The 13,095-nt window shown below is 41.8% G+C and overlaps 1 protein-coding gene across 1 annotated transcript in view; it reads right to left on the reverse strand.

Annotated features, from left to right (window-relative positions):
* Window positions 1-1,787: 1,787 nt before the first annotated feature.
* Window positions 1,788-13,095, reverse strand: part of CHD1L (chromodomain helicase DNA binding protein 1 like) — a 53,585-nt gene continuing 42,277 nt past the window's right edge. Inside the window, exons 16-23 of the mRNA XM_049879914.1 lie at window positions 11,027-11,175; window positions 9,784-9,947; window positions 9,030-9,235; window positions 7,642-7,740; window positions 5,174-5,244; window positions 3,731-3,845; window positions 2,853-2,961; window positions 1,788-2,170 (exon numbers count right to left, since the gene is read on the reverse strand). Coding sequence (XP_049735871.1) covers window positions 2,101-2,170; window positions 2,853-2,961; window positions 3,731-3,845; window positions 5,174-5,244; window positions 7,642-7,740; window positions 9,030-9,235; window positions 9,784-9,947; window positions 11,027-11,175 — 983 coding nt within the window. The 3' untranslated portion in view covers window positions 1,788-2,100. The remainder of the gene's footprint in view (window positions 2,171-2,852; window positions 2,962-3,730; window positions 3,846-5,173; window positions 5,245-7,641; window positions 7,741-9,029; window positions 9,236-9,783; window positions 9,948-11,026; window positions 11,176-13,095) is intronic.

A 13,095-nucleotide genomic window follows, 5' to 3' on the forward strand; every position in this document is an offset into this window, starting at 1 on the left:
TTTCATGCCCCAGGGTCCCCCTCCAGAGGAAAAGCACAGGTGCCTGGAGCATGGTAGACAGAGTGAAGGGTGAAAACGAAGCCCCTCTCTCCCCAAACAACCATACCACTGAAAAGGTCAGTTATGCCCCTTTTGGGAGTGAGGTCCTGTCACAGGTGGAATTGTGTCCCCCAAAAATATATGTCAACTTGGCAGGGTCATGATTCCCAGTATTGTATGATTGTCTACCATTCTGTCATCTGATGTGATTTCCCTATGTGTTGTAAATCCTATCACTTTGATGTAATAAGATGGATTAGTGGCAGTTACATTGATGAGATCTACAAGATTAGATAGTGTCTTAAGCCAATCTCTTTTCAGATATAAAAGAGATGCAAGCAGAGAGACATGGGGACCTTGTACCACCAAGAAAGCAGCGTCAGGAGCAGAGTGCATCCTTTGGACCTGAGGTTCCTGCGCTGAGAGGCTCCCAGACCAAGGGAAGACTGATGTATCACAAGAACCTCCCTCCAGAGCCAACAGAGAGAGAAAGCCTTCCCTTGGAGCCGACGTCCTGAATTGGGACTTCTAGCCTACTGGACTGTGACAGAATACTTTGTGGTATTTCTGTTATAGCAGCACTAGATTACCAATACAGGTCCCCTGACTGCTGCTTTTCTTAGGTGTTCAGAAACATCCACAGCTAGCCCTATGCACTCTGCTTTCAGAAGTGAGTGCATCTTTAAAGGAGGGCACACAGCTTTTGCACAGTGAGCAATCAAGTTTTCACTGCACTTTGCTAATATCCCACCCATTTGTACTTTGGCTGCTTCTGAAGGGACGGCAACTTACCTGTGCCTTAGATTAGGTTTCACTACATTCTCCCTTTTCAGAGTTCTCATTCTGCCTCTACTTGTAGGAGAGCCTTAAGACAAAGATGCTAGTCAGGAAATTAAAACTAATAACCTAAGTAGATAGTGTTAAGGGTAAGAGTAGTAGATAGGAAGCAGTGAAAATAGATGCAAAATCTTTACGGGAAAAAAAGTTAAGGAACCATGAATTTAGGGCCTAATAGGTCTTCAGCAGAGATGCTAAATTGTTGAAGAGTAAAGGTGTGGGGTGAGTCAAATAGAACAGTACAACCCAAGTGCTAAAGGCACCACCTTCCTTAGAAGGTCATGGTCCTGGCTTTGAGTCCCCCAACACCCAGGGTTCCCTGAATCAAGGGCACAGGGCTAAGGCTTCTGAAGAGTCCTCTGCAGCACTCTGGGTGTTGAAGGCCTCAAAGCAACAGAAACCAGGCCATTTGAGGACAGTCAGCCAAGACTGAGACTTCATGCACAGACTCATGAAAAGCTACAAGCTATTCAGTCTTCCCCCTTGACTCCTTCTCTGGTGGTTCCTGGCTCCATGCCCTCACCAATAATACCACTACTCTTTCTGGGCTGGTTTTGTGACATTTTCATAATTCCCTCCTTTCTTGAAGCTGAATTGGGTTTGGTGGGTAGTGAAAAGGAGAGCCTCTGGTTTTTCTGAAGTCACATGACAGACGTTGGGGCCAATGTGTTTTCTTCCAGATCTTGATGCTGAGAAGTAGGAAAAAAATGGGCAAGAAAGGGGATCCATTAGCCTGGATCAAGAATCTCACTTCTCAGCCTCTGCCCCTCTGAGTCCTGTCTTTCCCAAAGCTTGAATAGGTGGAAAGTACTTCCCTCTCCCAGAGCCACCCAGTTCTCCTGTTACCTTTTGTTTTCTCTTTGTCCATACAGCCTTTTCCTCTGTAAAGAAAGCAGTCCGGTTGATGGGAAGAAAATTAGATCAAGGTTTGAGGCAACGGAACTGTTGGAGATGGAAATTTTATTATGCCTATTATACAAGTTGGGGTCCTGGCAAGCTGCTAGAAGGATTTCCCAAATAAGTCATACATCCCTGTATTACAGGTATAAAATCAAAGTAACACATCCAAGACAATAAAATTCAAATTCAGAAAACAGAGTATCTCAGAGGCCTAATCAAATCCCAATTCCTTTTTGAAATACTCTAGTACAATAACTCTAGACAAGTCATCTCATTATTTGGTTGCTGAAGTCTGGATCTGATGCTGGGCCAATACTGCACCATCTATCTTGAAGAAGAAGAAGATGTATATTGTGAATGATGGACAGCAGCCTTGCTTCTTGGAAAGTAGTATCTGATAAAAGTGGTCAAGGAAGATACATTTCATCCCTTTAAAATCAACTTTATCAAAACTACTAGTTCTCTAGTTTACTAATTATTGCAATAACCACTCCAGAAGTAGTATGCCTTAATGCCCTTTCACCATATCACAAATACGTCCAATATTGTTAGCACTTACTACTGCTATCATTTCATCCTACATACCAACACTCTTGAAAGTGCTTGAACTGTGCAAGAGTAGGAAACATGATTGCTCTACTAAGTTCTTATGGTGATTTAAATATCTTAATAATCACCATTGAGTAAAAGAATTCATTCCAATAAGAATCTAAGTAAAAAGATGGACTTTCTCTACGATTACAGGACTTGGGGCCAATTCATTTTCTTCTAGTGATTCTGGGCTCAGTATAATGACACAGTGGCTGCAACAATGGCCTCAACTATAACAGCCACTGTGAGCATGGCTCAGGACCAGACAGTGTTTTGTTCTGTTGTACATATGGTCACTATGAGCTGTAACCGACTTGATGGCGCTTAACAACAACAACAATAACAGCTCCAACAACACTAACTTAGACAGCAAGGGCATGACAGGAGAGGGCTTGGCCTTGCATTAAATACTGATACTACAAAATGCAACACATTTTCTATTTTGAGCTGGGGAAGGGCACACCATCAGCAGGACAAAAGGATACATGTAAGTTGGGATGCCTTTTGCAGCCAAATGTTTCCGAATAAGTCGCTCAGTACCATACCAGTTAAAACCTTTCGTGGCATGTCCAATGCGTGGAAGGTGGACACTTGCTATTAAAAAAAAAAAATGAAGATGTCTTCATTCATCAGAAATTGATTGATGGGTATAAACTATACATAGGAGGAAATAATCTACACTCTCAGAGTCACTGGGTAGTTTCCAATAGACAAAATGTATATATAATCATGGACAGTCCCACCCAAAATATCTGATTATGATGTCACAAAATATTCTGGGGAGAGAATGTGATAGGGAAATATTAAATAATTCTGTTGGACACAAGGACTGTGGGCCTTGGAAATAAGCCTAGGTACAGAGGAAATAGGGTATGATCAAAGTTAGAGACATAATTAAAATAAGCAAAGATTCTATAACAAGTCAAGCCATTCAACCAGCTCCAAGATACACTGGGTTTGGAAACAAACTTTTTGGTTTTCGGTAGCAAACTGTCTGCTAATGTGGGCTGTGACTCTCCAAGAGGGGATGCAATAAACAGCATTTCCCAACTGCAGGTTCCCTCATCTCCAGTCGTCTGCTTCCTCATCTGTAAAATCATGATACAAATACCCCAGTGGATGGAGAAGGTCCCCAGGGACAATGGATATGAAAGTGATTTGGAAAGGAAAAAGGGACATACAATATGCAAGACAATGTGATTTTTACTTCTGTCATCTCTCTTACACTGGGGTTAACCTTTACCATGCATACTGAATGGGGTCCTGACATTTCTCACCTTCCTTCAGGCAACCACATCCTATGTCTATGTGCATGACTGAAACAGAAATACACCTACTCCCGAGCTCAGTTGGAAAAGCTTACCTTTCTTTTTCTTTGCTGCTAAAAATATCTTCTTCAGGCCCTCTTCTAGGGCTGCCATCTTAATGCCAGACAGGACATTGGTGCGATCACGGTGCTGAGCCACAATCAAGGCCAACTAGGAAGAACAACCATTGGATGGTTGACATGACATTAAATGGCTATGTGCCAATCATTAAATGGCCTGCCCATTAAGGAGAAGCAACCAGTCCCCTCACAGACACTGCCCTTTGTGGGTCACTCCAGGGTTTGTCTCCATCTCCTTTGGGAGCTCTAGCTGAAAAATCATGTCCTACCAAATATATGACTCCACACCCCATCATAATTGTCTTATCTTATTTTGTGGCAATTTTATGTAGGCTTATCTTTCTAAGATACATTAAAACAAGAGTACAAAATAAACTGGGCTTTCTAAAGGCTCTCGAAGGTAAAGAAAGAATTTTTCAGAGACTTAAGAATAGAAGAACATTAAAGGTATTACACTCCAGCTGATGTTTGTGTCAGCTCCATAACCCCAGAGCAAGCAGTCACTCAATCTCTGTTCAAACAATTCCCATGAGGAAATAATGCCAAATATCACCCCCCGCCCCAACCCCACCCATCCTAATCTAAGTGGGGAAAAGCCAGGCAGACTATCAAAGGAGCTTCTGGGAATGCGCTTCAGTTACACAGCAGACGTAGTGTTCTACTCAGTGAGCAGCTTTCCTGAGCCACTAGATTCTGAGCTTCTTACGCACAGACACTATGTCTCTCTCATTTTATATAGCATTTTGGAAATCACTGAATGAATATCGAACAAACGGAAATCGTTTTGTTGTGAGCCATGCAGGCCACCAACCTCAAGAGAAGGATCTTCTCTTTCAGTTCACTTCCTAAATTTCTTCTTTTCTAAGTCAATAAGATTTGGCTTGAAATTTGAATATGAATCCAGGCCTTGGAGAAAGCCAAGTAGGTGCGGTAAATAAAATTCATTACAGGAATCCAAATGACAGGCAAGCGGGAGCTACTTAAGATGCAAAGGCAGAATTCTGATGTGGGCAGAGGGAATATGGATGTATTCTTCCTGCTTATGGCTGGCTAGAAGACATGATCTTTCATAAAGCTTTTCATGTAACAACTGATCAAACTCTCAGCTTTGAGCCATATTTTCTTATTGGTAAATGTCTACTGAGTATTTTCTATGAGCCAGTGCTGTGCTAGGTATTGAGGATAAAAAGGCAAACAAAACAGAGTCCCTGCACTTGGGAAGGTGCACAGTTTAGGTGAGCAGAGGGAACAAGGAAATGGAGGACAGTGCTCCAGCTGCTGGGATGGGCGGACTCAGCGAGGACAGAGGGAGTGAAGACTGAGGCCCACCTGCTAGAGGCCAGAGGGGCAGAAGAGGTTTCCTGAGAAGCTGAGGTGAGCCAAATTTCAGTTTGAATAAGAGAGCTGCTTTTTACTTACCAAATCTTGCCCTTTGTTTCTTGACTCTTTATCATCGATAGGAAATAAAAGGACACCTCCCAAACTCAAGTCTGAGGTAAAATAAAAAGGACAACAGAAAGGACATTAAGTTTACTAAAGACTGCAACCACTGAAAGGGACTGTCCAAATCCTCCTTACACCTTGCCTTTTCCAAAACCAGTTAACATTTAAACCCCACCCTTCATAATCTTCCACAGCCTTTTCTCACTTCTCCTGGCCTCAGATACAACTTAGCCCAGCGTCTCAACCATTACCAACAAAGCACCGCTGCAGGCATGGAGAGTCAAGGCAGAGACCGGAGGAATCTAGGATGCTGGGAGGGCACTGTGAGCTTGAGATTCCTTTGGAGGCTGTACGTTTGTCGTGTAACACTCAAATATTGCATTCTGCTTTATCTTTGTCTATTTACGTATTTCCCCACCCCATCCAAAAAAAAAAAAACTCGTTGGCGTCACCCTGGTGGCATAGCAGTTAAGCATTCAATTGCTAACCAAAAGGTCGGCAGTTCAAATCCACCAGCCATTCCTTAGAAACCCTATGGGGCAGTTCTACTCTGTCACATAAGGTCACTATGAGTCAGAATCGACTCGACAGCAACGGGTTTCTCCGAATCAAATCAGCCTGATGCTCTAGGAAAATATGCTGATTTAATTCTATGGCTTTGTATACCCCAGTTTGAACCTTTTGCCCTCTCAATCCACCCTGCACACCCTAATCTTTTAAGTCATTCTGCAATACTGGCTCTTGCTATGTCATTCTTCTGCTCAAATTTCCCAAATGACTAGCAATTACCCACTGGATAAGGTCCTGCTTAGAATGACATCTCCTTGGATGGACATGTAGTTTTTCACAACGTGGCCCAAACCTCCCTTTACAATCCTACTCTCCTCCACCGTTCCTCAGCCTAAACCCTTTATTCTGGCCTGCCTGGCCTATGCACCATTCTCCAAACACATGAGCTGTGTAATTGCCTGGTAATTCAATAATCACATACAGGAATGGGGGTGTTGTACAAATACCAAAAAGAATGAGATACGGTTAGGGATTCCCTTGCCAGTTCTCTTCACTTATTCAAAAACTCAACTATCTTTCGGTGCTCAGTATAACTTTTACTACCTCCGTGAGGCCATCCCTAGTCACTCTAACCCACAGTGGCTGCAATACCCTCCTAACCTATGACTGCTGCTTCATCTACTCTGCTATACCTGATTTCAATCCTTCTTAGAGCAGTGTGCACACTCCGTTTTCTTACTAACCACTTATCCCTTAATTCTGTGCAGCCAAGCTTTAGTCCTTACACTCTATTCAAGGTGCTCTGAGGTCATGTGGCCACCCTCAAGCCAAATCTGTCCTCACTTCAGTATCTGACACGGCAGACCACTTTGCCTTCTTGACACCTTCTCCTCACGTGCACTTCAAAATACTATATCCTCAAGCTTCTCATATTTTTCTGACAGGTCCTTTTGTCTCCTCTCCTTGCCTCAGCCCCAAAGTGAAGGTGTCTTCCACATCTGTTCTCTGCCCTCTCATTCCTCTGGTTTGCAACAGGGACTCCAGTCTCCATCTACAGTTCTGACCTCTCCTGGGTTCTCTGCTCTTCTAACCTGCCCATCAATATCTAGATCTGAGTCAACTGTTTCAAATCATATTAAAAAACCTTTTTTTGGTAAATTGTTTTACTAGAAATTGTATCCTCCCTAAGTCCTTACATCCCTTTCTACTTCAGAAAACTGGACTGAAGAATTAAGAAAAACCAATCCCTAAGAAATCTGGAGGGTCAAGATGCTTTACTCTCAAGTCCCCCAGGAGGTCGTCACATAATAATTTTACTCCTCTTGCCATTTTGTGATTTCTGCACTTAAAAGGGGGTGTCCTTTCCCTTTCTCTCTGCCAAGGGAGGATCCTGTTCAGCCTTCCAACTTCCCCTGGCCCCAAACAGCTTCACTTCCATCTCCAGGGAGGGCTGTGCCCCAAACTGCACTGACTTTAAAATACAACCTCCTTTCCCTCAGCACCAAACCCAAGCTCGTTAGCACTTTAATGGCACATCTGATTTCCCTTCCACGGGTCTCTGACATTTTCATGAGATGTTCCCTTATGAAGGTGGGCTGAGTTGGGCAAACAATGATACAATCTTTATGCCAGTACTCTAACATGTATGCTGGGACTGACATTTTTTTCAAAATACTTGTACATTTATTAGCCTCAGTATAATTCCATGAGGCAGTGAAACAAGCATTAGTCATTAATCACAGATGAGAAAACAGGTACCGAGAGGGCAAGGGACTGCCTCAAGGTCATATTACAGCTAGGTAATTGATGACAAGATTCACCAAAAACCAGCTCTTCCGACTCCTTCTCTAGTGCTTTTCAACTGATACGATACCTGTCTTACACCCTCTCCTCTCTTGTTTTATCCTAACTCTTCCCTCTGTTTTGCTTCTCACCTTTCATTTTCCCAGCCAGCTCATATATTTTTCTTGGCTCTGCTGATCGTGTTTCCAGAGCTGTGAATAAGCCACCTCTGCCCCATCGGCCAGAATCATCTATGGAAGAAAGTCAAAATTTTCATCCATAGGAAGTAAAGTCCAGTCCACAATTAAAAAATAAAAATAAAAAATAATTAAAAAAAAAAACAAAGACACATCAAATAGACTTGTGGTAAGAAGGACTTCTCAAAGGAAAGAAAAAAATATCTGATCTAAGAATACCATGGATTAGACTTTCCAAATATGTTTTTCTGGAAGATGCACCTGGCCATCACTAACAAGACAAAAAGACAGCATCTTAAAAATTAGTATTCCGCATGAGCAGGATCTCTGCAGTGCATCTGTGATTCCTGGGAGATGACTAAGGAAGGATGGAGAGTAGATGTAAACAGAACCAGTACTGGAAATGCAACAGTATACAGCTCCATTTTACCTGAAAAGGAAAGGGTTGGTGGCTCGGTCTAGTACTAACATAGCTGGTCAAATCCATTGCTGTCGATTCAATTCCGACTCATAGCGACCCTACAGGACAGAGTAGAACTGCCCCACAGGGTTTCCAAGGAGCGGCTGGTAGATTTGAACTGCCAGCCTTTAGGTTAGCAGCCCAGCTCTTAACCACTGTGCCACCAGGGCTCCATATAGCTGGTAGTGCCTTGTATTTACAGTTATCCATTCTTTCAATCATACTACAAATATTTGTTAGCAACTATTACATGTAAAGTTCTGTTCTAGGCATCAAGGATAGGGCAGTGAACAAAAAGATCCATGCTCTCATGAAGCTTATTGTCTAGTGCAAAAAGAGTAAAAAAAAAATGTAATGTCAGGTGATGATATACGTAATAAAGTAAGGTAGGAATGGAGACAGAAGGTAATAGAGGGGTGGGGATGACGTCTGTCTTATGTGAGGCAATCAGAGAAGACCTCTGAGAAACAGACATTGTAAAAGATACTTGATGTGGCTATACGGGGAAAGAGGGCTCTAGGCAGAAATAGTAAAAAGTACAAAGGTACTGAGGTGGGAACATGCTTGAAGCTTTGCTTATTTTTAAAGGAGTCTCTTGCCTTATAGATGCTGCCTCATTTCACTCTCTTAAAAACCTCGTGAAGAGGGTAGAACAGATATCATCCCATTACACAGATAAGGACGCTGAGGATCAGGAAGGTTAGGGAACTAATGAGAGAGCCGAGAGCCAAATCCAAGTCTCCTGATTTGAAAATCCAAGCTCTTCTGACCACACAATACTGCACTGGGACCACTACTCAGGTCAGGGTTCTGCCTTATCCTCACCAGTCCTGGCACCATGAAGTCTGAGGGACCCACCCCTGCCCTGTACCACTTCTCATACCTACGCAGTGAACGATGAGTGCATCCTCAGCCCCGGCATGGGGGTGGGTGACATCACCACTAATGTACTTGATGGAGGTCAGGTCTGGGTCTTGGCAATCCAGTTCAGCAGAGCTCACATCTTCCCCATCCTCGGGGCCCTCTGGCTCGCTGTCCTCGAGAGGCAGGCAGAATGACTGATAATTGTTGGACTCCCACCAGGCCATCCTTCAGCAGGCCAGAGAGAAAAGGTAATTAGCCGGGCCTATCACAATTTCCCCTTGGAGCACATTTTGTACTGCTCCTCACAAACAATAAATGCCAAGTGGAAATGCAATTAGACACTCACTATGATTGTGGTTTTCTGTATATACGTAAATAAACAAGAAGTCGTACTGATTAGCTTAACTGCCTCATGACTACACTTCAACGTTGCGGAGATCCACTCTCTGTCCCTGTTTCTAAGAACACAACTAAAATGGGTTGTTCAAGTAAACTACTTTTTGTCAGACAGCTACAATAAAACCTTAAAATTTTCTTGTTTCGACAGAATGTATCTTCTCTGCCTTAAGCACTCAGGATTTTTTTCACTTAAGTAGACTAAAGCATTAAGGTTAAAATTGAATCTTTTAAAAAGTATCCTACTGACAACAGGAACTACAGCCTTATAGATATTTTCTGCAATTTTAAAGTAATGGTAAACTGTGGACTCATACAATAGTGAGTCTTACAACAGCTGTGCCCCTTGGCTCAATCCATGAATGACACAGACATACTTTTTCTTATGTTCAGCTTCTTCCTTTTCCTTCTTCTTCTCCTCTATTAGTCTCTTCCTCTTGGCTGCTGCCTCTTGTCTCTTCCTCCTTCTGTCCTCTAGCTCTTCTGGGCTCAGGATCTGCTTCCTTTTGGTAGAGCCCTCCACCAGGCCTGGGATGAGAGTCTGTAGGAAGAACAAGATCCATAACCAGGAAGGCCAGGGGCTACCTGTTTCTCCAGGACTTTTGTTCATCCCTAAAACACATAATGTGCAGAAGCAGCACACTCACTCTTTCTCAAAACGTTGCATCTCCATGCCACCCTGTGTGGTGGGAAGAGGTGGCAAAGGCAATCTGATGTACTGTTCATATTACACACCTCATAGGCGTGGCAACCAGGACACTGTGTTCTAAACTCAATGAAAGCACTGGTAAGTACGGGATGGCAATATGCCATTTTGATTCATTTAATCAGGAATAAGGTACTTCATACTTTGGACATGTTATCAGGAGGGATCAGTACCTGGAGAATGACATCACGCTTGGTAAAGCAGAGGGTCAGTGAAAACGAGAAAGACCCTCAATGAGATGGATTGACACAGTGGCTGTGACAATGGCCTCAAGCATAAGAATGACTATGATGATGACACAGGACCAGGGACCATTTTGTTCTGTTGTATACAGGGTCACTATGAGTCAGAACTGACTCCATGGCACCTAACAGCAACAAGTTACTTCAGAAAAATTAATTTTATCTGTTGGTTGAATGCATACCTTGTGGGATGCCATTTTAAGTGTAACCATTTTTAATGGAAATCTTTCTACGATGAGCTTCTTTCTTAAAGGAATATTTCAACATCATTATTCTCTTAATAATAGTTAGCATTTAATGAGTCCACACTCTGTCAAACACTGCATATTACATACATCATTTATGACTGCCATCTTGTCTCAATGACACAGGTCACAATTAACAAGAGCTGGGTATGGTATTTTGATGTAATGTAGTGATCCCGTCATAGGTGGCTTGGATGGATAGGGCTGCTTTCACTAGCATTAAGCAAAAAAAGAAACCTTCCTTGCTAATGTTTTTCATGCCAATTTTTCATATAGTTTTTCTACCATGGTACAGTTACATTTATATTTCAACAAGCCAGTTAGAGGCTTTTTTTTTTTTAACAAATTGCTCCTGGAATCATTTTTTTTTTTTTTTTTTAGGATGAGAGTTTGGAAGAATTTATTCTTTTACATAACTAGTTCTTACATTGCCTTTATTTCGGAGTGACCGGCCCTCTTGACTAGTTTTCTCCAAAAGGGTTTTCTGAAGATTCACCAGTTGCTCAAACGATTTTCTGTCTTCCTTACTAGGCTCTTTAGAATAATCTTTACCTTCAAATAAGTACATATGGTTTTCTGAGAACATAAAACACAAAGAGAAATGTTAGAGACTAAAGAAAAATGAATTAAGTCTATTCAAAGCAATATCTAGGGTGAACAAGAGAACATAGCTTACATTCTAAATGGGCTAAGATTAGCTTGTGATGAGGGTATTTCATTTCCAATCCCACTGACAGTGACTGGTTTGGGTTCTACGTGGGGACCCCTGATACTGCTTATCAAAGAGAGCATGACTTAGCCATTTTAGTCCATCCCTGGATGGTCTGTGAGTCTCTGCTGAATTCTTCCATCCTTCCAAACCTTGGGTTACTCATCACTCATTCATTCCACAACTATTCCTCAGCATAAACCTCACTGACATTAAGATCACCTAATCAAAGCTAACCGAGAACACACTTTTTTTTTATTCCCAGCATAATTTTAATACTCAACTCTTCATCCTCTTTTCTGTGATATTAAGGAAAACAAGTAGAGAATCTAAGAGAAAATCCAAGGGATTTTCAATATTCTTTATAGATATCATAAAGCTTTTTTCATGATCCTAACCACAATCCTGGTATAACTAACCCCATTTAAGAAAGAGGAAACAGGTTTAGATAGGGATTGAGGGATCTCCCAATTCTTACTTTTAATAAATGAAGAAGACAGGATTTTCTGCACCTAAAGCCTGTGTGCTTTTTTCAGTATGTCACTGTGTCTACGAAAGAATGGAAAGATAACAGGCTGGCAAATAATAATTATGGTAATAACCATAATGATAACACTCTAATCTTCAGTAGCACTTTATGCTATCAGGCATGTTCATATCTATTATCCTGTTTGATTTTTGCAACTGTGGAAAAGAGTAAAGCAGACATTAGTATCACCATTTTAAAGATAAGGAAACAAAGGCTCAAAGAGGTTAGATAATCTACCACTATCATGAATCAAATTATAAAGAGGCATGAAGAGCTAAGATTAGCAACCATAGATCAGAAAGATAATCATTTTACATTGAAGTGTATTTAACAGCACATTTTACCAAGAGAATGTATTTCACAACATTACTGAAATCAGCTATAAGAATGTTTTCCCTAGAGTGTATGAAAGCAAAACATTTTTGTTCTCAAGAGATCAATCGCTTCACACTTGTACCCAAATCCAACCAGCTGTAATCCTAATTGGCATTTGCTAATTAAATCAGCAGGGGGTTTTCAATGAGGCGCTCTATCAACAAGTGGAAAAAAAAATAAAGAGCTGAGAAGTGTGAAATATGATCAACGTATGTAGCTTCATAATGCATGCTATTTTCAACTTACAAATGTGCTTTTTAAAAAAACCCTGGCACTCACGATAAAGCAACTCTGTTTTTTATTTAATTTTGATTAGGGCTGCTATCTTAGGATAGGTTTGCTAGAGGAGCAAAACCAGTGAGGCTTGTGTGTGCATGTGTGTATATATGTATATAGTGTGTATATATGGGTATAGTGTGTGTGTGTGTGTATATATATACATATATGTACATTACATATATATAGAAAGGGAGACAGAGAAAGAGATTCATTTCAATGACATGGCTCACACAGTTGTGGAGGCTGGCAAGCTCCAAATTCATGGGTCAGACATCAGGCTGGAGGCTTCTCCTGACTCACTTGGTTGCAGGGGCTGGGGAACCCAAGATCGGCAGGTCAGGCAGCAAGATGATAACTCATGTCCCAAGAACCGGAGGTCAGAGATTGATGAGTCATATGCAGGATCCAGGGAAAGCAAGCTTTGCCAGAACATCTCTATATACTGGATGCAGGCCACACCCCCAAGGAAACTTCCCTCTCAACTGATTGGCTGCTCATATCAGATCACAAAATGGGGGGTGATTACATAACATCTGTGAAACCACTGAGACTCATGGCCTAGGCAAGTTGACATACAACCTGAACCGTCACAGCTGCTTTATTA

Source organism: Elephas maximus, chromosome 3 (assembly GCF_024166365.1).
Source record: "Elephas maximus indicus isolate mEleMax1 chromosome 3, mEleMax1 primary haplotype, whole genome shotgun sequence".
In the NCBI taxonomy this organism is placed as follows: Eukaryota; Metazoa; Chordata; class Mammalia; order Proboscidea; family Elephantidae; genus Elephas; species Elephas maximus.